The following is a 25401-nucleotide window of genomic DNA, read 5'->3' as shown; positions in this document are numbered from 1 at the left end:
TTTTTAGCCATATGGGGCTTTTCAAATTGTTTTGTGCCTCACTTTGAGGTGCATCTGTGATGTGCAACACTTGAGTAACTAATTCCGTCTCCAATAAAAGCCACGTAGAGTCACAGACAATCTAAGTTGGAAGAGACCCGTAAGGATCATTTAGTCCAACTTCCTGTTTCTCACAGGGCACCTAAAACTGAACTACAGAACTAAAATCATTGTCAGATGCTCCTTGAACTTTCATGGGCTTTGTGCTGTGACCAATTCCATGGAGAGCCTGTTTCAGTGATGGACCATAATCTAGAACGTTTTCCTAATGTCCCATCTGAACTTCCTGTGATGCAGCTTCATTCCATGTCCTCATGTCTTTTATCAGTGGGCAGAACCATTGGACTGACAGCAGCCACAGGATTAAGCACTTCCTTGAAACAAGCACATGACATCCTCATGTCCCCCCTTCAGAAAAATATGAGCTTGAAATACCTGGGAGATACGGCAGCCACACTGTTATTGAAGCCCAGACTCTGTAGGATGTGTTCTGTTGATAGGCAGAAATATTCCTCTTGTATTTGTGTAAGAGGCCTATTTAGCCTAATTAGGAAGTGCTTTGGCAATGATGAAGCAGTGTGAGCACACAGGAACGCAAAAAGCCCTTCTTCACTGTACACAGATAAAGGGAAATGAGTAAATAAAATACGGAATCCCAGAGTGGAAAGGATTATAAGCTGGCAAGCAATAACAGTTCTTATTGCTAGGTTGATATCCCTAATTGATATAAACATGAAGCCCTGTGCAATCTGTGGTACTTGAAAGACACGCATCTAAATAATATTTAAATAGATTCTTCATTTTTTAAGACCCACTGGAGTGTAATTGTATTCAACTTAATTAAATGAACTGAAGCCCCTTGGTAACTGTGCTTTACTGTTCCTAAATAAAACACTCTCCAAAGAGACTTGAGAAAGCTTAGTTAAGGCAATAAAAAACCTGAGCCCAGCACCATGAAGTTTTGCATGAGCAATATTATATTTAGTTCATCTGTATGCTACCTGCAGTGGTTGAGACTGTACTAACAGTGCCATACTTCTGTTAAGAGTCAAAAGCTGAGGCTTCACTGAAGTGTTTTAGGGCAGAGTCAGCCTTTCTGGTTTCAGATTTGTATGAATGTGGGGTGTCTGCTTAACCTGGTTTATTAATGCTACCCCTCTGTGCGGTGCAGAGCACGTTTTCCCTGCAGGAGAGAGGGTTTGCAGGGATAGCAGAGGCAGGCAGGATGGGTGGCATTGGTGAGGGGGAGCCTGGGCCCAGCTTGCGTATGGGAGCTACGGGAAATAATTTCTTCTGCTGCTAAGATTACATGGATTGCTGCCATGCTCAATTACAGTTGTTTCCTTTCCTGGTAAAAGATGACCTGTCAGGAAGCGGTAGGAGTGAAGACAAGGTTAGTCCCTGCTTATGTAGAAGTGTTGGGTGTATCCTCTAGGCTGCAAGCTGCTGAATTTCTAGTAGGAAAAACCAGAAACATATCAGAGTTTGAGAAAGCAGTTTAAACATCAGCATTCTGGCTTTCCACGGCTGGCGGCTGGGCTGCCCTCTGCACCTGCAGCAGGGAATCAAGGGCTGCATCTCTGGGACACACAGTGGCCTGTGCTGCTGGGCATCTCAACCAGGATTGCTGGTGTCCATACCTACTCCCAAAAAAGAGGAGCAGTCTTGTCATGCCTTGGTGGCAGAGCAGTGTTTTTTCACGCTTTGTAAAAACAGTTTGAAGTGAAGGCAAATATTTGACATTTCCTTTGCCCTTTCTGAAATCTTAACATGGATAGCAGGAGAGCTTCCTCTTGGAAGTCAGCATCCAAAGTGGCTGTACAAGTGGGAGTAATTGTGCTTGCTGTCACACCCAGCTTCCTAAGAGCAGCATTTCGGAAGGCTGGGACTGTCACTGCCGAGCTGGGTGATGATGCAAGGTGCGTGCTGCCCTGTAGCTCTTGCCCTGCAAGTGCAGATGAGGTAATGGGCTCATCCAGCCATGAGAAATGTGGAGCAGACGACTGCAGCCCTGCTGGGCTTTCCCAGTGCTGCAGAGTGGGAGAGGACTGTGCTCTCTCCTCTGCCTCTCAGTAGTTGTGGTTGAGGGGAAGGTCCCATGCAGGATTTAGCTGCTGGGATGGTAAGAAATGAGGGAAGGCGTGGAGTGTTCCCCTCCTACACTGGTGCATCTCCAAAGCCAGTACTGCTGGGGGAACTGCTGTCCATAGGGACCTGCCCAGGATCCTGGGCCTGGATGTCACAGTAAAGCATCAAGGAGTGCACAATAGTACACTGAAGAGGCAAGGGGGAGGGGCAGGGGGAACAGAGAAAGAAGGATGAGAAGTTTTTTTGAGTGAACTTTACTTTTTCTGGACAAGGTATGCCCTCCTTCTGCCAAACTGTCCAGGGGAAAAGCGTTGCACAGTTCAATTTAAAGGCAGTCATTCTCTCCTGCCTTGACACTTGAAAAGTAATTTTGTTAGTGAAACTAGCACATAACCATTACCAAAGTTTGCTTTCTCTGAGCAACTTTAACACCTTGGGGAAATACTGTAAACAAGACTTGCTGAGATTACACAATTGACCTGAGATACTGTTGACTACTCAGTTTGTTTTGCCTTTAAATATCCAAATATTTTTTTACATGTTTTTTGTTTAGATTTTTTCAGGCTACTCTTTTAATGATTACTCACACCTCAGTTATGTAGTCCCATTTATCACAGAAGATTTGGATTTGTCATACTGTGCTACTACTAAATATAAGGAAAAGAGCTTTAATGAGACTTCCTTCACTATTGCTGCTGATAAGGCTAACTCCCTGAAATATTTATTTCAACATCTACTTGAGATGTTTACCTTTTGCCTATCTATTTCATTAGACACTAACTTATCTCAGACATGAAGCCACCCCCGTAATATATGCTAAATTTCCCAAATCTGAAACAGGAAATTCACCTCCATCTCCTTAATGGTATTTTTATCAGATATATGTACATTTCTTAACCCTTGCCATTCTTTTGTTTACCATTTGTTTCTGCTCCAAGTCTCAGGCTAGAACCCACGGCAGCTGGTGCACATGAAGTGACAAATTTTCACTTAATGTGAGAAAAAGTCTCAGCAGAGTGTGCAAAAGAAGGAGGCAGTAAGAGCAAGGGAGGAAAAACTAATGAGAGGCGATGTTAGGTGCAGCTATTACATGGCTTGAGCTTGTTCTGCTTTACAAGCTGACAATGGCAACTCGTAGCTGACTGATGACCAGTCTGGTGGATGGTGGTGGCCTTTTAGGTATCAGAGTAGACAAGGGGTTTGAGTTACATTTTGATGAGCTTAGTGCAGAGCTCTTCAGGGAAAGGAGGATAGAGGATAATATGCGGTTATTAGGGAAGCTGGACATTAAGGGTGCTTTGAACTGACTGTCATGAATAAAATTTGCATATATTCTTGTCTGTTAAGACCTGGTCCTACTTGTAATAAATAACAAATTTTTAAGTATGTTGGAAAGTACATTTGCATAGATGCAACTTTTTTGTTAGCATTCATATATTTTTATTATTTCCATAGAGGATTTCCTTGGTTGCAAACCACAGAGAGGGGTCCCAGTAGTGTGCTTTTAAATTTATTCTAATTTACAGAAGGAAAAGGAGAAATCACATTCAGAATGTTTTTTCCAGAGCTGCTTTGCTATACCTTCTTGACAAAGACTTTGGGGCTTTACAGTAAAAAGAAGGAGGTGGAAAAAACTGTGGTGCTACTGGTAAAGGAAACACTTTAATTTCAGAATTTTGAAAAGAGTAAGAGGGGTTTTTGATGTAAAGATTGGGCTAAGTTTTATATATAGATATATATGGGGAAAAAAAAACTTGGAAAACTCTGTGGTTTAATGTGATTTTTTGGGTCTAGAGTGACTGTGCTCTGAACTTGGTGGGTTGTATTAGTTATTTCAGATAATTGCTGCAAAATCTTTGATATCAAAGTATACCATTATGCTTTCTGCTTATTGTACAGAATCTATAAGTCTTTTAACCATGCTACAGAGAGCTTGACACAGTAGTATCACATCTATTTTTGTAACTGTCTGTAAAGCCACATGGTTTAATGACTCAACCCTCAGATGCCATAAAAATTAATGGAAAGACTATTGAATCAATCTGGTCTGTATGTTCTTTTTGTTCTCACAGTGTCTGGCTATAGAGAGGTCAAGGGAACCATGACAACTTTTCAGCATCCTCAAAAATAGCTGTTCTCAATATAAAAATGTCATGACTTGTACGCTGAGTATTTTACGCCTTCTTCTGAATATCAAGGGAAGCGCTGGCTGCCTGGCCTTGCACTTCTGTCTCACTCACATTTCTGACCCTGCTGACTGTCAAGACAGGCTTTGAACCTGTCATTGCATGGATAGTAGAATTGTTAACTCTGCTGAATGGAAGATTGTCCTTGCTGAGCCCTAGGAATAGAAAGGAGTATTTCTCAAGCAGCTTGTTGGGTTCATTTTCAATGCAAGCATTTTGAAGCTGTGCCAGAAGGCAAAATATCAGCCCTATTCCTAGCAGAAATACATTGGTAGCAAGGGGGTCAGAAATGTGCAACAGAATTATACTGGAACTCTGCAGGTTTTCCTACAGATGCCTATCCTCACTGTGTTTTACTGTAGTAAACTGAGATGCAAGCTCTAGCCAGAGAGATGGATGCAGGTTTAACTCTTGTGTTTGGATCTGATTTCAATCTGCCTCCTTAGAAAAAACTGTAAAGGAACCTGAAATACTGTGTCTCAGGTTTATCAAGTGCAGCCTGAATTCAGGTATTAGTATATTTTGGAATGCAGGGAGTTCTGCCACAAGTCCAAGGTCACTTTGGGAAGGATGCAAAATTTCTCAAGCTTTTATGAACTCTTATGATTAGTAAAAATATCTACAAAGGAGTGGCATCTTAGTCAAAGTTATCCCATGAAAATCTGATCATTCCTTGCATTTATTAGGCACAAATATATTTTCCTACATATGTTCTCATTTCACTGCTTTTTTTGTCCCTCCTCCCTCTTGCCCATCTCCCCTCCCCAAACAAGCCTGTTTGCTCTGGCCCACATTCTGGCTTTCATTTATGTACTTCTTTGAGCTGTCCAAACCAAAGGTATTATTGAAATGCAAGGTCATGTTCCACAAATTTTTAGTAGGCGTCCCTGTTAAAGTCTAACTGCCAGAAATAAACTGCTAATGTTTACAGTGACTCTCCACACAGTAGTCCTGTGTTTCAGGCATGGAAATGGATTTTTCTCATCTTAGCTTGTAAAGGTCAAAAAATGTGCCTTTGCCAGGGCATGATTGCTGTGTGTTGTGAAATAGCACCTTCCCTTCACCAGTGCCATTTCCACATTCATTCATATCTTATTAGGAAAAAAAGTCAGATTGTCTTCCAGTTTCTGACCTATTCCTAAGATCCCAGATTATGCATGTGCTGTGGCCATAGCTGCAATGGCTTTTAAGTTTTGGACTCATCTAGTTGCATTGTGTGCTGTCACCTGCATTGCCATGTGCAGATGGAGACCCATCTGTCTCGCTGAACAAACAGGCTTGTAGCATCACATCTTTCTACATTTCTGAGATTCATGCAGTTATGTGAATTTTACCCAGGGGCTGGGACAGTGAGCACATCCAGTAATCAAGACCTTTTTCCTGACATTCCTAATAGCTGCCAGAATAGGAGAAGGATATGCTGGAATATGCTGCTTTGTAACATATTTTTCAGATTCTGAGGCAGAAAAGTACAGAATAAAATAGTTGTATTTTTGGAAGATTTTTCTAAAAATCTTGTTCTGCATAGAAATTTATGCAGAAAGTATGCATGCTCTGCTAGTGCTAATATTTTGGTACACATGCAGGTTCATCAAATGTATTTGTTACTTAGCAAAGTCTGTTATTCCTCCTTAGTATTGGTGTTTTTATTTTATTATACTATTAAACTATGAATATATTTTTACTGAATTTTACAGCCAGCAGAACTCTCTAGCAAAAAATTTTTCTCTTTTACGCTTTCAGATGTCAAATACAGAGGATTCTGCCAAGGCATTAAACTAACTGATGTGCAGTGACCGATAAATTCTAACTTTATAATAAGTGCCAAATCAGTCCAACTTTTCTTTGTAGTCGCTCCATTAGCAGGAATCCCAGTAGATTCCTTTGGTATTCACATGCATATCAGAACTAATTCTCTGGGAATTTCAGGGCAATTCATCATTTTGCTCTGTGTTTTATGATGCCAAAAAATGTTGCATGCATACATTATAAAATGGAAATTTAGGAACACGCATCACAGCTGAAAATAGAAATCTGAGAGAACTTCTGTTTTCATTAGGCTTCATTTCATTAAATCTTCATTTTACATTTAACCCTTTATAAATAACGAGTTGTGTATTTTACTGGCTATTAAACTATTTTGTGGAAGAGTCTGTGCTGTAGTGGAGTCTTAGGGGAAACATGTTGTAACTTCTTACCAATGAAATGTTTGGGGAATGGTTTTCCTGCTCAATATTTGTATTGCTCACAAATTTTTTTCCATCAGAAAGATCTGTGGGATTATATAGTGGGAACATTGCAGTTTGCATGGTAATAAACACAATTGGTGTAAAATACTCTTCATGATAGTGCCTTAACTGTTACATTTGTAACAAAATGACAGAGGTTATTCTGAGGTTTTGGTTTTAAAAGTGTTACTGACAGTTCAGAGCATTTCAGAGGCTTCTGAAATGCAGATATATTGGTAAGAACAAATTTGAAAGCTATATATTTTTTCATTGCTCACATAAGCTGTCTCAAATATCAATATGCCCATCTATATCAAAATGGGACATAGTGGTACATTATTGAAGGCTTATTATTTATTGCATTGGCTTGTTATTTTTTGTATCAAATAACTGTGTGCTTTTTCTTACCTGTGAAACTAAAATGGCACTCCACATTTGTGTAAACCTATGAAAATTGCCACTGGATCTTACTCTTTGTGCATCAGAGTGAAATATTTTTTAAAATATTTTTAGTTATGCTTTTAGTCTTTTATTTTGTTAATAATTCTAGAGATTTTTAAAAACATCTCCGACTACTCCTTTGACTCTGTTTGTAAGGGAATGCATGACTTATCAAGCTGAAGCTAATGTTTTGCATTGAATATTTTTAAAGACTCAAAGCAAAATAGAATTGCAAAGCACACTGCTGGTTATTTTGTGTGAGACAGTTTAGAATTATTTGGAGACGTTGTGAGGGGTCAATTTAAAGAGCAGACAAAATGTCATGGTTCTTCAGATGAGATATACTTGTGGCCATTATTTGTGCAGTAGAAGAATGAAGCATCTTTTCTAAGTTTTGCCATGTTTTTGGTAGTGCTTGAAGAATAAAGGAGGATGATGGAGATAACTCTATGTAGGGATCAAATTTGAGGTCATATAAATCAAATATATAATCCTTTGTTAAGTTATGACATTTATTTACATGAAATCATGAATGGATGCTGCAGGCCATGAGATGCTTGCTGTCTTTGGCTTGGGTTGATTTATGTATCTTTATTTCTTTTTACAAAACCAATGCTCTCTGTATTGCCTGCATACATAAACTCATAAAAGCAACTCTTGGCCACAGACACAGATCCTTCAATTGGCATTTTCCACTGTACCTTTCTGGCAAGTTGAGGTCCAAATGCAAATGTTTGTGGTGTTGTTGAAGCTATGGGGCTTCAAACACCAACGCTCTCCACATCTAGTAAGGAGGATGCATGCAGCCTTTGTGGAATGGCAACTGCATAAAGCTGTAGCTGCCTCAGTCTGGACCCCAGCAAAAGCATGTGGCAGGGCTGTAATGAGCATGTGTGCCAGCTGTCTGTTCTCTCTGTGTCAGCTGTATGTTCTAACATATTGCGGGTTTTTTTCTGTTCCTTCATCTTTTTCTGGACATCAAGCTTGTTTTCATTTGCAGCATAGCCCTGAGCGCCGCCATCAATCCCTGCTGTCATCAGGCAGGGTGATGCCTGCAGCTCTGTTCCTCTGGTCACTTGTGAACAGGCCTTTCTTTGCAGCCATGTGCTTGCTGGCAGTGGGGCCACCCACCTTCTGCAGGCTTTAATGGGGATGCTGCAATTGAGCTAATTTTGTTCTAGGGACAGTCAGAAGCCTTCAGCCTTTTGGAGGGTATCTTTAAAAATAGCACAGTGAGCTGCATGCCAGCACAAGCAAAAAATGAGCACTTGTTTGGCTGTGTTTGATCCGCTGGCAGTGCCATTGCTATCCTGCAAATGGCCCGTGACCACATGTCTGAGGAGGTGTGGGGAGGAGCACTGGAGCGTGCTGAGATCCTCAACTCTGAATGGCTCTCAGCTAAGCTGAAGTTCACATGATAATATTGGATTTGGACAATTTCAGGCAATTTCAAAGTTGTGAATTACCTTTGAAAATTATGGGTATTTTTGGAGCAGGTGAACTTTATGGAATGTATGTATGGTTTCCAGAATTGTGAGAGGAGATGGACTGATAGGCAGTTTTCATGTTGTTCTAGTAAGATGATGCTTCCCTGTGTTGCTCTTATATCATGACTCTTTCCAACTTGAATATTCTCAACTGGCAAAGCTTATCAAAGAATAAATAGACTCTGGTTGGGGAAGATACTCCAAAGTGAGAATTTTTGATAAACCTTAGAGAGTGATGTTTGTTATGATTACATGGCTGGGATTCAGATGTCCCATCGTCTCTTTGGAAGTCATACAGGTTCCCTTAATGCCCACAAAAGTGAGCAAATGAAGGTTAAGTTTTGGGGTTCCTTCTTCAGTTTGGTGTTCATATTTTTTCCCCAGCAGTGCATTCCTGGTTATTCCTACTGAGTGTTTAAACACTGAAAGCAGCGCGTAGTCCATGTAGGACCAGAAAGCCCACCCTCAGCTACCAGAGGAGTGTCCAGTGGCACAAGGAAACTTGTGGAACTCATGGTACAGTCAAAGAGTCCAAGTTTCCTCCCCAGGCTGTTGAGAAGTGAGGGATGTCAAGGAGGTGCTGTAGGAAGACGTGGGCTTCTGCTGTGAGTAGGTAGCACTGTGGCTCCTGTAGAAAGGCAGGGTAGCACTGTTGTGTGCAGTGCAGGAAGTTGTTTGTCCAAAGCTCTGGAAAGTCTGAAGTTCCCAGAAATGTATTTGTATAGGGACCCCAATCTTGTAATGCTTGAAACATCTCTTGTGTGAGATCTTTGGCAGGTTGAGAGATAGGAACTACAGTAAAAAATGATGTAGGTATGGGAGCAGGGGGCAGGGGACAAAGTGTAGATATATATTTAGCGTAGTTATTTTGCTTCTGCTGCTCCAACAAGTGACGTGCAAATTGTTTTCCACCCATACTGAACACAGTAGTGTTGAGAAAATGCTGTTCTAAATTTTAGGAATGTGGGTTCTGCAAAAGTTTCTGGGGAAATCTGCAAAAGTTTCAGGAGATAACTGTTCCACCTGTGGAATTACGCTTTAAGAGTAGAAAATAGTTTTCACAGACTCTGAGATTTAATAGGCTTTCACTTTGATTTAAACTTGAAAGTTTTTTCCATGTTTCTGGAAGTGACGCTTCATTAGAGCAAACCTACCTCTTCAGTGTAGTCCAGAACCCTGAGGGTGGGACCATGTGCTTATTTCCAAGTAACAACAGCTTCATTAAGGTTTGCTTACTAATAAAAAATCCTCCTAGCTCATATGCTATAACTCAACTTTGCAATTTATGTATATTATTAGCATAATTATTTTTAGATTATTTCTCTTTTGCTTAGCTTTTTCTTAATAATCAAGACATAATTTTATGTTTATATGTGTGCATATATTAACAGCAGCAATAAAGTAATAGTCTGCAATGTATTCTTGTCCTTCTCTCAGGATAGGCATAGAGAGCCTATCTTTTTCATCTATTACCTTCTAAAGAATGCACTCAGTGATATACATGCTCTTTCATAAGTTAGACAAGTAGGGATACAAGATTATTCCATCCCACCATTTGGATGTATCTTAAGGGTGTGCATATTGTACCTGCCCACCCCCTCACTTTACAGATGGAGCATACATATCTGATGTTTAGAAAGGCTTCTCATGACACTTAAAATTCAGCCTTCTTATTGTTCTGATCTTATTTTCTTCATTCATAATTTTTAAAGTATGAATTTGGACTGTAATTAGCAGATTAATACAATTAGGTTTCTGGCTACTGCCATTTTATTAGCAGTGTAGCAATCCTACCCTGCAAAGCAGACGTGGGACTCAGCAAACCATGTTGCCACCTCTAGTACATCTTAAAAGACCAACTGGCAGAATGTCTTTGTGGGTGTCATTGTTTGCAGTCTGGCTGGTTTGGTGTATTGGTAAGAAATATTTTAGTTGCAGTTACTAGGGCTAAAGCAGGGCTACTCTTGGTTAGGTCAGTGAAATGTTTGTAGTGGCTGGCTCTTGGAAGAGTGAGCCACTGCTCGGGAGATCCATGCTTGAGCTCCCAGCATGCTGCTGGGAGAGAATTGAGGCAGATGGTGCCTGAGAATGTGTTGTTCCACTGCACTGTTGTCCCTGCCTTCTTTCTCTCTGTGGGAATTAACAAAGTCCCACCTGGTTGTGAGGAGCTGTTCTGGTTATCCAGTTCACAGCTGTTCTTCCTGTTAATGTGCTCTGGGATAGGGATGGAGAGGATGACCTGAGCATGATGTGCTGCAGGGACAGGGGTTTCCTTCATAGTTGTGGTGCTACCTTTAAATTAGAATTTTAAGATTGATTAACCTGTTTTCTTTGTCTTCCCTGTAGGACGGGTCACTGGGAAATATTGATGATCTGGCCCAGCAGTATGCAGACTACTATAACACCTGCTTCACAGATGTGTGTGAGAGGATGGAAGAGCTGCGCAAGAGGAGGGTTTCCCAAGACCTTGATTTGGTATGTAGAACAGTTACAACTTTATTAACAAATAATTGCCATTCATGCTCCAGATGAAGAATCAATATTACAGTTTGAAGAATTCTACCCAGGGAAATAACTGTTCGTGGTTGTGTTCACGCATGCAAACATTTCAGCCAACTCAATTAAACGCTTGGAATTAGCCGGATTAGTTTTTTTCTAGGTATTTTTTATGATTCATTAAGCCTTGGAGTCTGCATTTTTTATTTCTTCTTTAATTAGAGTACTTCTTGCTTGCATACATTTGGTTGCAATCCTCAACTCTCAGAGGCAAGGCACTGTCTGGCTAAAGCATTGTTTCCTTGCTCCAAGATGATCCCAGTGTAAGCACAGTGAAACTGTGAGGTTTCCAGTTGCGCTGTACAAAGTGTAAAGAGGGGCTTCTCAAAAGTCCAGGGTGCAAATACTGGTTCCAGGCTCCCAAATGTAAGCAGTTCTGCCAACTCCTTTCCATTAGTTTGTCTAACCTGTAGCAGGTGATGCGGGGTCACAGAGCTTTTCAGGATGGATGGGACCTCAGGGGTCCCTAATCCAGCATTCAGCTCAAAGCAGTGTCAACACTGAATTCAAACCAAGTTGCTCAGGGCTTTCTCATTGAGTTTGAAGACCTCCAGGGATGCAGATACTGCACTGTTTCTGAGAAACCTGTTAATACTGCTTTGCTATCTTCATAGTGAACTTCTATGTTTAAGTAATGTGTTGTGAGATCCTCTCCATAGCAATTTATACCTGTTGTCTGTTCTCATGAAACACGCCTTTTTGATAACCTCCCCACAGATACCAGTAGATCATCTTGAAACTGTCTTTTCTGACAGTTTGGAGCTGAATCTCCCAACTCTTCTTGCTGAGCACAGGCAAAAGTCCTTGAGAGTGCCTTGGTAACAGCTGATGATGTGGATTATTTAAGGCTACTTTCTTTCTTTTTGGGATTCCAGGATACCAACTGAGAGGCTTCCATAGTTTGTAGAGACTACAAACTTCAGTTACACAATTAGTGGCAGCAGAATCAAGGCAGGGAGTCATCTTCTGCCCCACTGAAGTTTGTTAGCTTCTTCTTTATTTTTATATAGAAAAAGAAAGCTAATGTTATTGCATATCTGTTGTTGCCGAGAAGTTCCAAGGGTTAAACAAAAAGCTATTGCAGGAAACTCTTTTGTAGACAGACCCTTAAGGCTTCTGTGCAGAGAAGTGATGGCACAGAACTGTGATTCTCATGAAAACCCCCATACCTGGCAGCCCTGGTATTCTCGGTGCCTGTTGGCAGCAATGAAACCCCCTTTCCTGGTGCTCTTGGAAGCCAGCTCCTGTGCTGGGTAATGGAGGGTGCCTTATGGCAGGAGAGGACCCCTTCCATAGACAGATGGGCCTAATTTGGCTCCCCTCACTTCTGAAGCTGCAGAAGCCAGGCTGGAAAAAGCCATGTGAGCTTAATTAACTCACATCAAAGGTGCAGATCTTCATGCTGGTTTAAATAGACATGAGCTAACCAAAGACAGACCATCAAGTGATTAATTCTATTCCAGAGAAGCTGTAGTCAGAGAAAGTGGCTGTGTGAAAAACAGCCTGGAGATTCCTCTTCAGCCTCTCTGATACTGAGTTTGCTTACTCTAGTGGTCCAGTGATGACTTCTTGAACTGCCAGGTCAGAGAGAAGACAATGCAATTGAAAATTAAATTAGTGCTCCATTTTTGCTACATCTGTCACTCCTATAATGCATTTTCTAGACATAAGATAGCCATTCTGCTGATAACATATGAGCCTATAGATATTAGCTCACTTGCCCAAAAACTGCATCCAAACAGTGCTGACTGCAGCTGAATCTTGCTCTCATCAATGAACAGGCAGGCTTGACTTAGCTACACAGAGAGGGAGAAATAGCCATGTAGACCAGAATGTGATTTTAGTGTGATGAGCAGAAGAGTGAGTCACTTGTTCTGGTGTTTTTTGTCTCTATACAGCTTGAGGAAAGGCAGTGTATTGGCAGACATTTGGGGATAGTGAATGGGAGGTAGTGCTGGGGTAAATGCCCAATGCACATCCCAGATGTGCTATGATAGCAAAGAAAAAAATGTGCCAGATAGCAAATATATGCAGCTCCAAAATGATTATGCACCAGTATTGTGGGTCTGTTAGCCTAGGCTGACCTTGCTCTGCCATACATTGCTCTTCTAGCACAGATGAAGAAAGCAGTGCTGTCTCTACATCCTGTCTTCCCAACAGTGGGGTTGTGCCAGAGCTGGAGGTGGGCAGTGTATCAGCTCTTCCTCCCCTCCCCAAAGGTCTTCTCCCTCTCTTTAGTGAAGTGAACATAGCAGAGCTGACATGCATGCAGTATTAGTGCATATTTTCAGGGGTTTGATGGAGTGGTGGTTACTGAATCCATATGAAAATGCAGTATTGAGTGCATAAAATTACTTAGCAGAAACATAAAAGGTTAGGTTAGGTTGCTGCTTTTACGGAATGCTCTGAACAAAGAGAAAAGAGCAGGTCACTCCAGGAGTCAAAGCATCCTGTAAACCGTGCACAGAGAGGCCCTGTCAGGAGGAGCAGTGCAATAACAAAGACATGCCTGAGTTGGCAGAGCTTTGGCAGGAACATGTATTTAGCACCGGCTCGCCCAGACTGCCCTTTGTAGCACGTCCACTGGAAGGACAGAAATATGAACTGTTTATTGCTGCTTCTGTACCCTTTGAAATAATTTAAGCTGTTTGGGCGCAAGTGTTGATATCTTGATTGTATATTGTACTTTCTAATCAGCTCTCCAGCCTTTCCTATCACACCATGGCCATTTCAGTCTAGATATCCTGCTCTGAAGTTGAATTTAAAAAAAAAATCACTTGGTAAAATTATTTGGGAAAGCAGCATATCTTGTAACAAAACAGTGGGTGCAGATGGAGCTGAACCCAGAATATTTTTCCAAATGGCAATGCTGTCAAGGGTTGTTAGTTCTCTCTAAACACGATAACTGCTTTCTGTGTTTGGAGTTTTGCCTATGTTTTTGTAATGAAGAATGTGCTTGGGTTTGGACACTAATGTTTGTGAACAGCATGGGAGTTGCCCACATTTCCTAGCATTTGGCCTATTCCTGTACACTGAGGAAGAACTGCAGGTGGAGTAGATAGAGTGGATTTGCAGGCCCATAATGAATGTATCACTGGTAATATTGAGGTGGACATCTGCTAAAATATAGTTGTGGCCAGAGAAGTGACTCTGTGAGGATGGTATTTTCTAACTGGTCACATGACATCCTTGTCTTTAAATTGGAGAGACATGAATTAGACAGATGAACTGCTCAGGTGTATAAGGAAGTGGCTGGATGACCACACTCCGGTGGCTCAGTACCCAAATGGAGATCAGTGATGAGTGGTGTTCCTTAGGGAGCACTGTTTGGATTGGTGCTGTTTAACATCTTTGCTGGCGACAGGAAGAGTGGGATCAAGTGCACCCTCAGCAAGTTTGCTGATGACTCCAAGCTGAGTGCAGTGGTCAACACACTGGAGGAGAGGGATGCCATCCAGGGCTACCTGGACAGCTTGAGAGATTGACCTGTGAAGCCTCATGACATTCAAAAAAACCAAGTGCAAGGTCCAGTAAATGTGTTGGGGCAATCCTGTGCACAGGTACAGGCTGGGAGGAGAATGAATGAAGAGCAGCCTTGGGGATAAGGTTTTAATGGTGTTGGTGGATGAAAAACTTGACATGACTTGCAGTGTGTGCTCACAGCCCAGAAAGCCAACCAGACCCTGTGCTGCCTCAAAAGGGGTGTGGCCAGGAGGTCAAGGGAGGTGATTGTTCCCTTCCACGATGCTCTGCATCCAGTTCTGGGGTCCCCAGCACAGGAAAGATGTGAGAGAACTAGGTTCATTCTGCCTGGAGAAGAAAAGGTTCCAGGGGGATCTCACTGCAACCTTCCAGTAGCTAAAGGGGGATACAAGAGAGCTGGAGAAGCACTTTTTACAAGGGCATGTAGTGATGGGGTGAGATACTGGAACAGAGAAATTGTGGGTGCCCTGTCCCTGCAAGTGTTCAAAGCCAGGTCAGATGGGGCTTTGAGCAATCCCATTGCAGTGAGATTGGAATGAGATGTGTTTCAACACAAACCATTCTGTGACCTGCTTCCTTTGTGTCTCTGGGGTCATACCTGCATGGCTTGCTGACAAAAGCAGCTTTGTCTTGCCTGTCAGCAGGGCAGGGCAGGACAGCATTGACTTAGCCATGAAAGAGCAAACTGCGTTCTGTTGTCTCATCTATCACTGACAGCAGCCAGCTAACTGCTGCTGCCGAGGTCTGTATTGGAGCTGATGAGCTTGAAGTCAAAGAATGGCTTGAGGTTTTCTGATGGACTCTGACAGCTACAGTTGGGGCACCGAGAAGTTGCATCCATCTTTTGTCTTGCAAATTGTATAAAATTAATGCCACTGAAAAGCTAAATGGCATAGTAGAATTCTTTTTTCCCACATTCATGTAATTAATTTCATTGTGTAGAAAGGGAAGTGTTCAAAATCTCTCTGTACACTGTGATAAAGTACAATGAATGTATTTGGAAAAATTACCTTGCCTAATCCTGGCTGTTTTTACAATACCTGCACATGTACACAGTCAAAGCCAGAAAATACAAAATAACATATAACAATCATAAGTTTCTTGTCCTACTTCCAACATCAATGTAGTCTTCCTAAGTCTTGTCTGTGCATGGTTTTATGAGATGCTCAACATCCAGTTGTTTGTTTACAGATGGAGTTGACCATGTAGGTAATGTCATCTCATATAAATGGTATGTACAGCAAGAAAAAGGGGAGAAAAAGCAGCAAAAGTAGAGTAATTAGTAATTTGAGTGATAGAATAATAATGAATTTTCCTCTTTACAGCTGCATTTGTCTGTTATAGTACTACTGGTTGGCATTATCATCAGGCTGTTTGAGAAACTAGCCAGCCTTTGCTGAAGCACACTAAAACACCCAGAACAGCTGCAGTCAGTGATTGATGTATATTTAAAAAATGTTCAAGAGAGTTAGCCACCAAAGCTGGAGATGGGATGCTGAATGTGTTTGTGGAGTGTGCATGTGTCTACTCTATAGCTAACACTAGTCATGTCTGCCATTCTTCACATCATATATTAATATTTCAGGATCCTAGAATAGACTGCTTATTCCTGCTATGAAATGATCACCTCTGCTTTGCAAATTCAGTACTGGCTGCTGTTATCATTAGTCCTGAGAGGACACCTCTGCATCTCACTGGAATAAGATCCCACTGTTTTGTTTTGTCTTGCTGGCTGTAAGAGGCCCTCCAAAGTATAAACAACGTCTGAGTTTAATTTAAAAGGTATCTACAGCACAAAAAGAAAAAAAACAGAAGAGCTGGAGAACACAGATAAGATTTCCTAATTTTTTTTAAAGTCTCCAGGTCTTATGGGGCAGATACGCAGAAGAAAAAGTAGCAGTAGAAGGTGTGGACTTTGAAGCATCATTGTGGATTTATTTTTACTCAATACAGATTGAACTAAGGGGGATTGGGCCTGAGTATGAGTTACATAAAGTAGATTCACCTAGAAAATAATAATTGAAGATTTACTGTGTGTGCAGTCTCAATCTCTCAGTATTTTAGGCTTATATTTATAATTTAAATTCATAATGACATTTCATAATTAATGGAGCTTTTTAAAGGTAGACACAATGGAAATTCTGGAACAGACAGGCTATTTTTAGTGTCTCACATCACAGACCAAGGCAGCAAAGGCATTTAAATATAGAGCTAGCATTAAACATGAAAACAAAGCAAGGCTTGTTCCATATGCAGCAAAGTGAATACCATTCTTAAACTGTTCTTAGTTCACTTAATACTAGCAGACTAAGTAAAAATCTCTCCACTTTCTGCAAGCTAATGACCTCCTGCAGCCTCACCACTGTTTTTGTTGGAAGGCCATTTATGAATAATCCCTTAGGCAAAATCTGTTCATTTGTAGGCTGGAGACTCAGTGGACTTTGCAGCTGTGATGGTTTGGGTGACCTTATCTTCCTTTCATACTTTTGGAGGACCCTTGTTTTTTTGGAGTAGGATCTTTTGTTTAGCACTTCTGGTCTTCTGAAATATTTTTGATAATGTCAGTGTTACAGGAAAAATAGGCTGTCAAAGGTAATTGGTTTTTGTTTGTTTTTTTCTGAGCTGGTAATGCTGTTATACACAAAATTATATTTATGTTATAAATAGAAAAGATAACTGACTTCTGGTAGTCTGACTGGTAATTGTGGAGGGGAGAAATTCTCTTTAGCTTCATAACTGTCTAGGTGTTCTTAATCTTCTAACATCATTTGTAATCATTTTCTTGCCCCTTTGCATACAGCAGGAATTTTATGTTGAACCTTAGATCAGTTGAATATATTCTTACTGTGCTCTTCTTTTATCCCAGAAACGGCACAGATCTGGTGGAACTGACAGACTGGATTTGTATTAACTCTGTGATTTAATCTCATTGGAGCCTGAGGACTAGAGGGAAGGAGTAATTGATTGACTAACTTTAGCTCCCTTTATCTATTTTTTTTCTTTCTCCCTTTAGAATTTAAAAGTGACAGCAAAATTGGAAATGTACAGCACCATGCTGGTAAATTTCATTGCAATGGATACAATTGTTTAAAAAGAGAGCAAATTAAATTGTCATTTAGAAGGTGCATCTCTGAGGGAGAAAAAAAAAAACCAACAAAACAACCAGAAAAACCAAAACTAACGAACAAAATCAACTCAAACCTGCCTAAACTCTGTAGTGAACAGTTTATGGGATGTGCAGCCCTGCAGCCCAACTTCACATTCACATATTACTAGATTTCCAAGATATCCAACTGAGTGGCATTACTCTGGGAGGACAGCAATGTGTATTGGCTGTGTTAGAAGAGTGTCAGACTTTTGTGATGTGATAGCAGCTAAACCAACAGAGGAATGAACCAAAAAGATGTAATGTTTTCTATTAAGATTACTTCTCTTTGTCTTTGCATAGTGTCAGCTTGACTCCCCAGGCAGCCTCTCTGTGCTCTCCTTCTGTGGTTCCCCAGCCACTGCTCACCAGTCCATCTATGTGTGTTGAAGACAGCTGGCAGCAACTTCAAATGTCAACTAACTGTAGCACTTGCTTGTGCCTCTTCTAAGTCCCCAAGTAGGGAAACACCACTGTCTGTCCTCAAGGAATAGTAAGGATACTGCTCAAGATGGATGTCGTGAGGTTAGCTGAAAAATCTCACTTGTAAGAACCAGAACAGCCTTGCAGGTCATTAGGGAAAACAAACAGGTCTTAATCAATAATAAATCAAGAGCATGTTGTGAGGAGAATGAGAAACACATCATGAGTATTGGTGCACATCTGGATGTGCTTTGGAATATCTGTTTCTCTGCAGCAGGAGGATACTCTTCCAGCAAAGAAGCCCAGAGGAAGGCAGGCCTCCATCTGTGAATTCAAAGGGACTGGTTCCTTTTTTTCTCTGCTGCTGGCCTGGCCCCTGCTCTTCATGATGTAGGTTCTGGTGCTCCACAGCTACTCTCCTTTGATCTTTCCATGCTTTATCTTCTCTGAGTGTTGTGTAGGTTTCCTGTTTCAGCAGTGTTGCCTGAAGCACACAGAGAAATGCTCCATTTCAAACAAGACGCTCTGTGAATTTTGTATTTGAAGGAGAACTCAAGCAATTTGAAGAGACGTGATTTCTTTGCCGAATGATCAATCTGTTTTCCACAAAATAATGAAAAGAAATGGCTGTCAGCTGGAAATCCCTCTTCCTGACTTCCATATGTCATATCCCTCTTGATTTATGTTTTTAGGTTTTCCCCAATGGTTTAGATTGCAGCTTTATTTTACATAAGGGAACAAAGTAATCTGGGATTACTACATCCAGTTTTTCCCTGATGCTAAGGCTTCTTTGGTTCTTCAAGCAAATAGAGTTGGCAAAGGCAATAATCCTGTAAAAATATACATATGAAAATGAACAGGTAATATGTTTAAAAGAATTCCATTTCAGTTCCTTATCAGAGGGGTTGATTTCTTGCATTGCTTGTGGCCATGATGAATAAAATCAGTTATGGATTAGAAACTAATGAAAGAAGAAAGACTTGAAATGATTAGCAAAATTTGGAATTCATAAGCTCATTATGAAACACAGACTGGTAATTTTTACTTTATGTCAGTGTCTTTTGCCTGTTGCTGTTGAAGTACCTGATAAGACCACAGTTAAAATTGTTTGGTTTACAATTCATGTGAAACTAGTGGCAGTAGAATTGTGTACCCCGGTGCATTTAAGGCTGTAAGGATGATAGGAATAGCATCATAATAAATCAGTATTTATAGATGTGGAAAAATAGACAAGCTTTTCATCATATAAGGCTTTATTCATGAGACATCCAGATTAGACGATAAAAAGATGGCAAAAGAAAAATCAGAATTTGTAAGTTTCTCTAAGACAAAATAGGCTGATTAACAGTATTTGAAAGAAGTCCATCTCCCCTTCCCTTCCCAGGGGCACACAGTTCAGGCCTCTGACAGCTTTCTGTCTTGGTGTGTCCACAGATCAAAGAATCAGAGTCTTCTGAGTTGAAAGAGATCCACAAGGATCATCAAATTCAACTTTTAAGTGCACAGTCCGTACAGGGATTGATCCCACAACCTTGGCAAGGTTTTTTTTTTTGGCACCAGGCTTTAACCAACTGAGCTAATCTCAGAATCATGGTAGCTGAGCAAAGATTAAGCTATGGATGGAGTCCATTTTGAAAAAGAGAGAGATTTTAAAGTTTTGAAGCACATGCCAGGTGCTGAAAGTCACACAAATGAGAAGTAAGAAGGAAGTCAGTCATCAGAGTAGCTTTATTTTGTTCATGTGGTTAACTGTTGAAAGCTATGCATAATTGGAGCATTCAGTTGCTAGCCCACACAGAAGCTCACCAAATAGTTTTATTTCTTCTTTGTGTAGCATTTTCCACCCTCAAAACCCTTGAAAAACATTAATTAGCCTTTGTTGCTTCCTTTGAAGCTGGTAATTTTAGGATCATTATCCCTATTTAGGCCTTGCCTCCCTGAGATTCAGCCGCTGATGAAGATTTACCTGTGTAATTCCCTAATTCCTCCTCTGTAGCTAAATTTACAACAGAGTAACCTGAAATTTATAGTAAGCTCAGAACAACCTAATAATTCACAGTGGTGTAGCTGTGAACAAATCCTGGCCAGTGAAGCACTGAAGCCAGCAGGTGACAGACGCTATGGCTGACCTGCAGCTCAAGCCTCAAATCCAGTCCATTAGACCACACTTCAAGAAAGCAAGATGTACTTCAAAACTGTGCCACACTGTTCAGTGTGTTCCTGGTCTGGCACCTTCCCTTTGCAGCTGGCATGTAGAGGTCTGATGAAGAGCCTAGCTCTCTTGGTCAGCAGCTGACTGCCACCATCTCTCATTTCTACCATCCTGCCTGTACTTGAAATAATCATCTGACGTGTGGCAGGGGTAACAGAAATGCAGAGGTGCTGTGGAAGAGACTCCTGATTTCTTCAATATGTTAATTTCACTGGCATAATGTCAATTGGTGAGGACTGGAAAAAATGCTCTTATTAAAGCCTAAATGAGATATTTCATTTTGAGCACCTGTGGGAAAGCACGAGAAATGAAGGGCATGGCATGCAAAGTAGTAGGAGGTGGTGGTTTGATCCACTGCTGTAAAAAAGCAAAGTTTGGTTCTTCCCTCTGCCTGAGGAAACCTGAACTCTTATCTCTTATCTTGAAGCACAGTACTCTGGAATTTAATATTCCGTCTTAACGTTATCTGTTAATCAACCCTATTCACATATGTAAACAGTTCCTGGTGTAGCAATGGGAATAGCAACATCTCATCTTCCAGGTAGGCATTTTCACAAAGTTCATGAATCTTTTCTTTTTCACTAGCAGGTTAAAAAATTAAGATATTTTAAACATGGTTGAACATTAATGGAGTAGGAATGTGAATCTTAGCCCAAGGCTTTTTGACACCTTTTATATTTTTATATTTTACACTTTTATAGAAAATAAATAATAATATAATTACATTTACATATTTTAAATTATTTCATATATTTTGGTTACTTCACATCAGAATGATAGTCTAAAAAGGAACTAAGATGCTGACCCTCTAGCAAAATTCAAATTTCTTTTTCTTTATTGCTATTTTTTACTCCATATTTAGTTTGGATAATATTTTGTTTGTAGGGTAGACAATAGCAGAAAAGTTCTCTCCTGTGATCTTTTTTTCTTTGAGTAGCCTCTCAAGTTAATAGCAAGACTAGCTTAATGCTAGGCTGGATGAGTGTTTTGACAGATTTGGTAATTTTGTTTGGCTTTCCTCCTTTGAGCTGAGTTTGGTTTAGTCTTAGTGGGTTAATTTTCTTGTGGCTATTGGATTGCAGGTGGTACCTGTAAACTCACACATTTGCTCTTGAAATATATACAGATTTATGTAGCAGTCATCTTAATTTTCTAAGAAATGTTAATGTTCTTCAAATTTTCTTTAAACAGTGGAAATGGAATAACATCAAGAATTGCATCAACTCTACCCTTTTATTTGGTAACATGGAAATATGAAGTATTTCATGAAGCTTTCCATGACTGAATGACAGGGTGTATTTAGACATGGAACATACTTTGTTAAAAACATGTAGATAAATTAGATACATTATTTTCAGTGTTTTACATTTCGGCTAGGGTAAACAGTTTCTACAGAAGCTAAGTAGCCATCAAGTTTTGTAGCTGTAATTTTGGTCTGAAGGTAGGAAAGGACATTAGGAGGAAGGAAAGGTGAATGTGAATTTTGGCAGTTGGACTTGCCTTCTTCAGAGCTTCTTGCTCAGCTTTTCCACTCTTGTAGGTTTTGTTTGTATTTGGGGTTTTTTGCGGCACAGGAGATGATGTGTGCTCAAGGAAGAAGCCTCAACTTTGGGGCAGAAAGTGTGGGGCAGGGAGTCCAAGAGCATGAGGACCAGGTGCCTCAGGAGCTCAGACTCCTCTGCATTTCTCAGGTGAAAGAAGAGGAAACAAGGAGATTTGGTCATTGCTTGCTTCGAAGGGTAAGGAGTGAAGTGTTACAAGGCTGGGTGAATAGGTGACTAGAAAACTAAGGTGGAGTAAAGAAGAACAAGTGATGCACTCTTGTGGCTGCAAAGGCAGAAAATGTCTCAGGGCAGCAAGATATTTGTGCTTATGTGAGACCTGAACTGTCTGCATGGACCAGAATATTGTAATAGTGCAATATAATTTATAATAACAAGTAACATTTTAAAAAATCTCCACAGTTATACACCACAACTTGTCATTTCAAGGCAGCAAAAAATGTTACAAGCTGTTAAAAATTAGAGCTAGAATGGTTGTCAGTTCTTGGCAGAAATGTCTTCACACACCAATGCACTCTTTTTCTGTCAATCTGTCATGGTCACTGGCCATAATGAGGCTTGCTTTGATAAGGCACAAGGTCAAAGGAGGAGATTTGGAATAACAGTTTTGACCTTTTCATTATAGGTACTGTAGGAGAAGTGGTTGAGCCACAGTCAAGGTTCTGACTGCCACTACAATAGGTTGCTCTGGAACTTTGTAAGCTCCAAGATGAAACGAATGAGAAAAAAGAAATGAAAGAATTGAAAAAGAAAGTCATGTCATGGTTGGACAGTTGGGGTTTTTTGAGTGTTTTATACACCTGAAAACACTTAGGGGCAAAAGAATAAAATTGAAATTAGCCCTGTCTTAGTTCAGCTTCACAAAACGACAGAAGGAATTAAAACTGTTTACGTTTAAGAATGAACTGCAGAAGTTCAGTGGAAAAAAACTAAGAATACAGAAGGTATCTACTCTATTATAGCTTCATTTGGAGCAGTGGAAGGAAATGAGTATCCCTAGAGTTTGCATCCTAAATGTATTTCTTCTGCTCTTTAAAATTACAAAAATAGAAATACCTTTCTGACCATAGTTCGGTCAGCAAATGGAGAAGAAAGCCGGAAGATGTTTTATCTGAGTGAGTGATACTGAATGTCTGAGGTCTGCAATGAAGTTGGAAATGGGCATTTTTCCAAAAGTCACTTTCATGGGAAGCATAGCAAAGTATGGTGGGAAACACTCTATATCCATGCTACATGCAACAGGAAATATTATTGTTTTCCCTAAATAGTAGGAACACAATTGATTTTCTCTTCTTAGTGATCCATTGAGATTCTTCTGATTGAAACGACTTAGATTTCTAAAACAGGCATTATTCTATAGTAGCCTTTGTTGACAGTAAAAGGGGTATAGTTAAGGCAAGACATAACTATTGGGTTTATGTTGTTCCCTTTCAGCTTTTCACATAAATGGCTTTTTTAACTCTTCTCTGTTGAATCTTGAGGTCCTCCTGGCACTGAAGAATGTTTTATAATTCATTATCATTGACATACTGTGAGATTATTCCTTTGAAAGGCTATTTTTGATTGCACAGTAGCAGCTCTTCAAGTATGAAAGCTTTTTTTAGACATTATCACAGCACTTTTCAAATCTTTACCTATAAACTTAGGGACTCTCTTAAAAAGCTAGTGGTCTTGCATGTTTTTCATGATCTCTGGGATATGTCTTCTTGTATTTTTTGTTACACCTATTTCCCTTTATCATTTTATGACCACAGTCCTTGTCACCCTCTATCAGTCTTGAAAACAGGAATATTTTCTGTATGAGATCACAAGTTTGCCACAAACTGAGGCCTAACAATTTCCATCTTAAGAAAAAAATAATCTGAATTTAATCTTATACATTAGACAGTGCCATTCTAGTTCCTACTGCTAATGCAATTCCTTGTAATTGATCTCTTACCTCAGAAACACCTTGACAGTTAGCAACTTTCATTTATTTCCAGGGAGAGATATTTTGTCAACGAGTAATCCTAAAAATTTGGTGGCAGTGTTTATCTGTTTCCTTTTCCATATAAATGCATATCCTATCATGGTAATACATTACATAATGTGATATTTATAACACAGAAATGCTGACCCTGTAGCACATAGTTTATTTATAGCCCAAACCCACCCAAAATGGAACGGTACAAAATGGGCTGTGTTTTGTCTTAACTTTTTAACTAGAGGCAAATGGCACATTTTTTTCACTTCACACCAAACAGAAACACCAAAGGAGATTTGGGAATATAAAAGGATGTCTTACATTACTTGCTCTTTAAGTTGTCTGAACAGTGGAATGAAAACAAAATGAAGACTACTTGTGAACAAGTACAACCCATGAGTATTTAATGTAATTTTAATACCTCCTTTTATTAAGAGTAGCCTATTAGATTTTTTTAAGGAATCTATTGATTGTCCATGTCTCTGGCTTTGGTAGAGTTCACTATCTATAGTAAGAGTGTGCAAAAAATCATCTTATGCATCATATTAAGAAAATTAACTTTATTAGGCACAAATCACACTGCTTACCCTGGTTTTACTTGCTGTTGCTCATGTCAGGACTGGACAGGTGAGCAAGGCTTACAGAAGTCAGACCTGTTACTTATCCTTGTTCATTACCTTCAGAACACTGGAAATTCTTTTGAGAAAGAATTTATAAGCCTGCAGAAAGGGGCTACGCAAAAGCAAGACATTTTTTGAAACACAAGCGTATCAGTCTTTGTACCCTTTCTCTTACCAGCAGCTTCAGATCAACACAGATGCAGTTATGTTGAGTGGCAAGGTATTTTCCAAATGGGGAATGTTGTGGATTATTTATCTCTGCGTTTGAGCATAAGACTTTTATTTTCACTGCTGTGTCAGGGCAGCTAAGTGGCAGATGAAAGGCTTTGATCACCAGTGCTGGATTTGTCAGCCTCTTTCCCAGAGAAGATAGAGGATAAAATACCTCAGGAGGCAGCACATTGTTCCAGATTAATCACATTTAGCCCTCAGTGAGAGCTCAGATATTGCCTCTGTACTGCCTTGTTACAGGAGACATGAAGGTATGGAGGACCCTCTGTTTCTTCTCTACTGACTCTGCTTCCATGACACAACGTTTGTTCTCTAGGCTGTTCTCATCACTAGTCGCTGTCATCTTCCCCTTGCATCCCGCTCCTTAGTAGCTCAGCCTATGCCCCCCTGCCTTCCTCATTTTACTCTACCCATGCATCTTTTCAAAGCTTCACAAGATTTTCTTGGAGTAAAAGTCCTCACAGCACCCCTTCTCCATTCATTTTGTCCCACATGCATCATTTTATTTTCCCTGCACACCTTCTACACCCTATTTTTTGTCCTGTCCTTATTCTTTCCTGCATTTGTGTGCCTGGCTTGGATGTTGTTACCTCTTGAAGAGCAGTGATTTTGTGCTACCAGCTATGCTACTTCTGCAGAATAGCAATAGAAAGAATAGCAAAGATCAGAATTCTATGCAAATTCAATCCCTTTGAGACTAGAGAGTTGATGGTAGTCCACATGTAAAATGTCCCTTG

At 40.2% G+C, this 25401-nt stretch overlaps 1 protein-coding gene across 3 annotated transcripts in view; it reads left to right on the top strand.

The window, feature by feature from the left end:
• Positions 1-25401, top strand: part of SASH1 (SAM and SH3 domain containing 1) — a 116294-nt gene that overhangs the window by 12044 nt on the left and 78849 nt on the right. For all 3 annotated transcript variants that reach the window (XM_058800820.1, XM_058800821.1, XM_058800819.1), the window contains exon 2: positions 10816-10944. In XM_058800820.1, coding sequence (XP_058656803.1) covers positions 10816-10944 — 129 coding nt within the window. The remainder of the gene's footprint in view (positions 1-10815; positions 10945-25401) is intronic.

Source organism: Ammospiza caudacuta, chromosome 3 (genome assembly GCF_027887145.1).
Source record: "Ammospiza caudacuta isolate bAmmCau1 chromosome 3, bAmmCau1.pri, whole genome shotgun sequence".
NCBI lineage: Eukaryota > Metazoa > Chordata > Aves > Passeriformes > Passerellidae > Ammospiza > Ammospiza caudacuta.
Note: the sequence above shows the minus strand (reverse complement) of the source record. Positions and strands in the feature narration are given on the sequence as shown.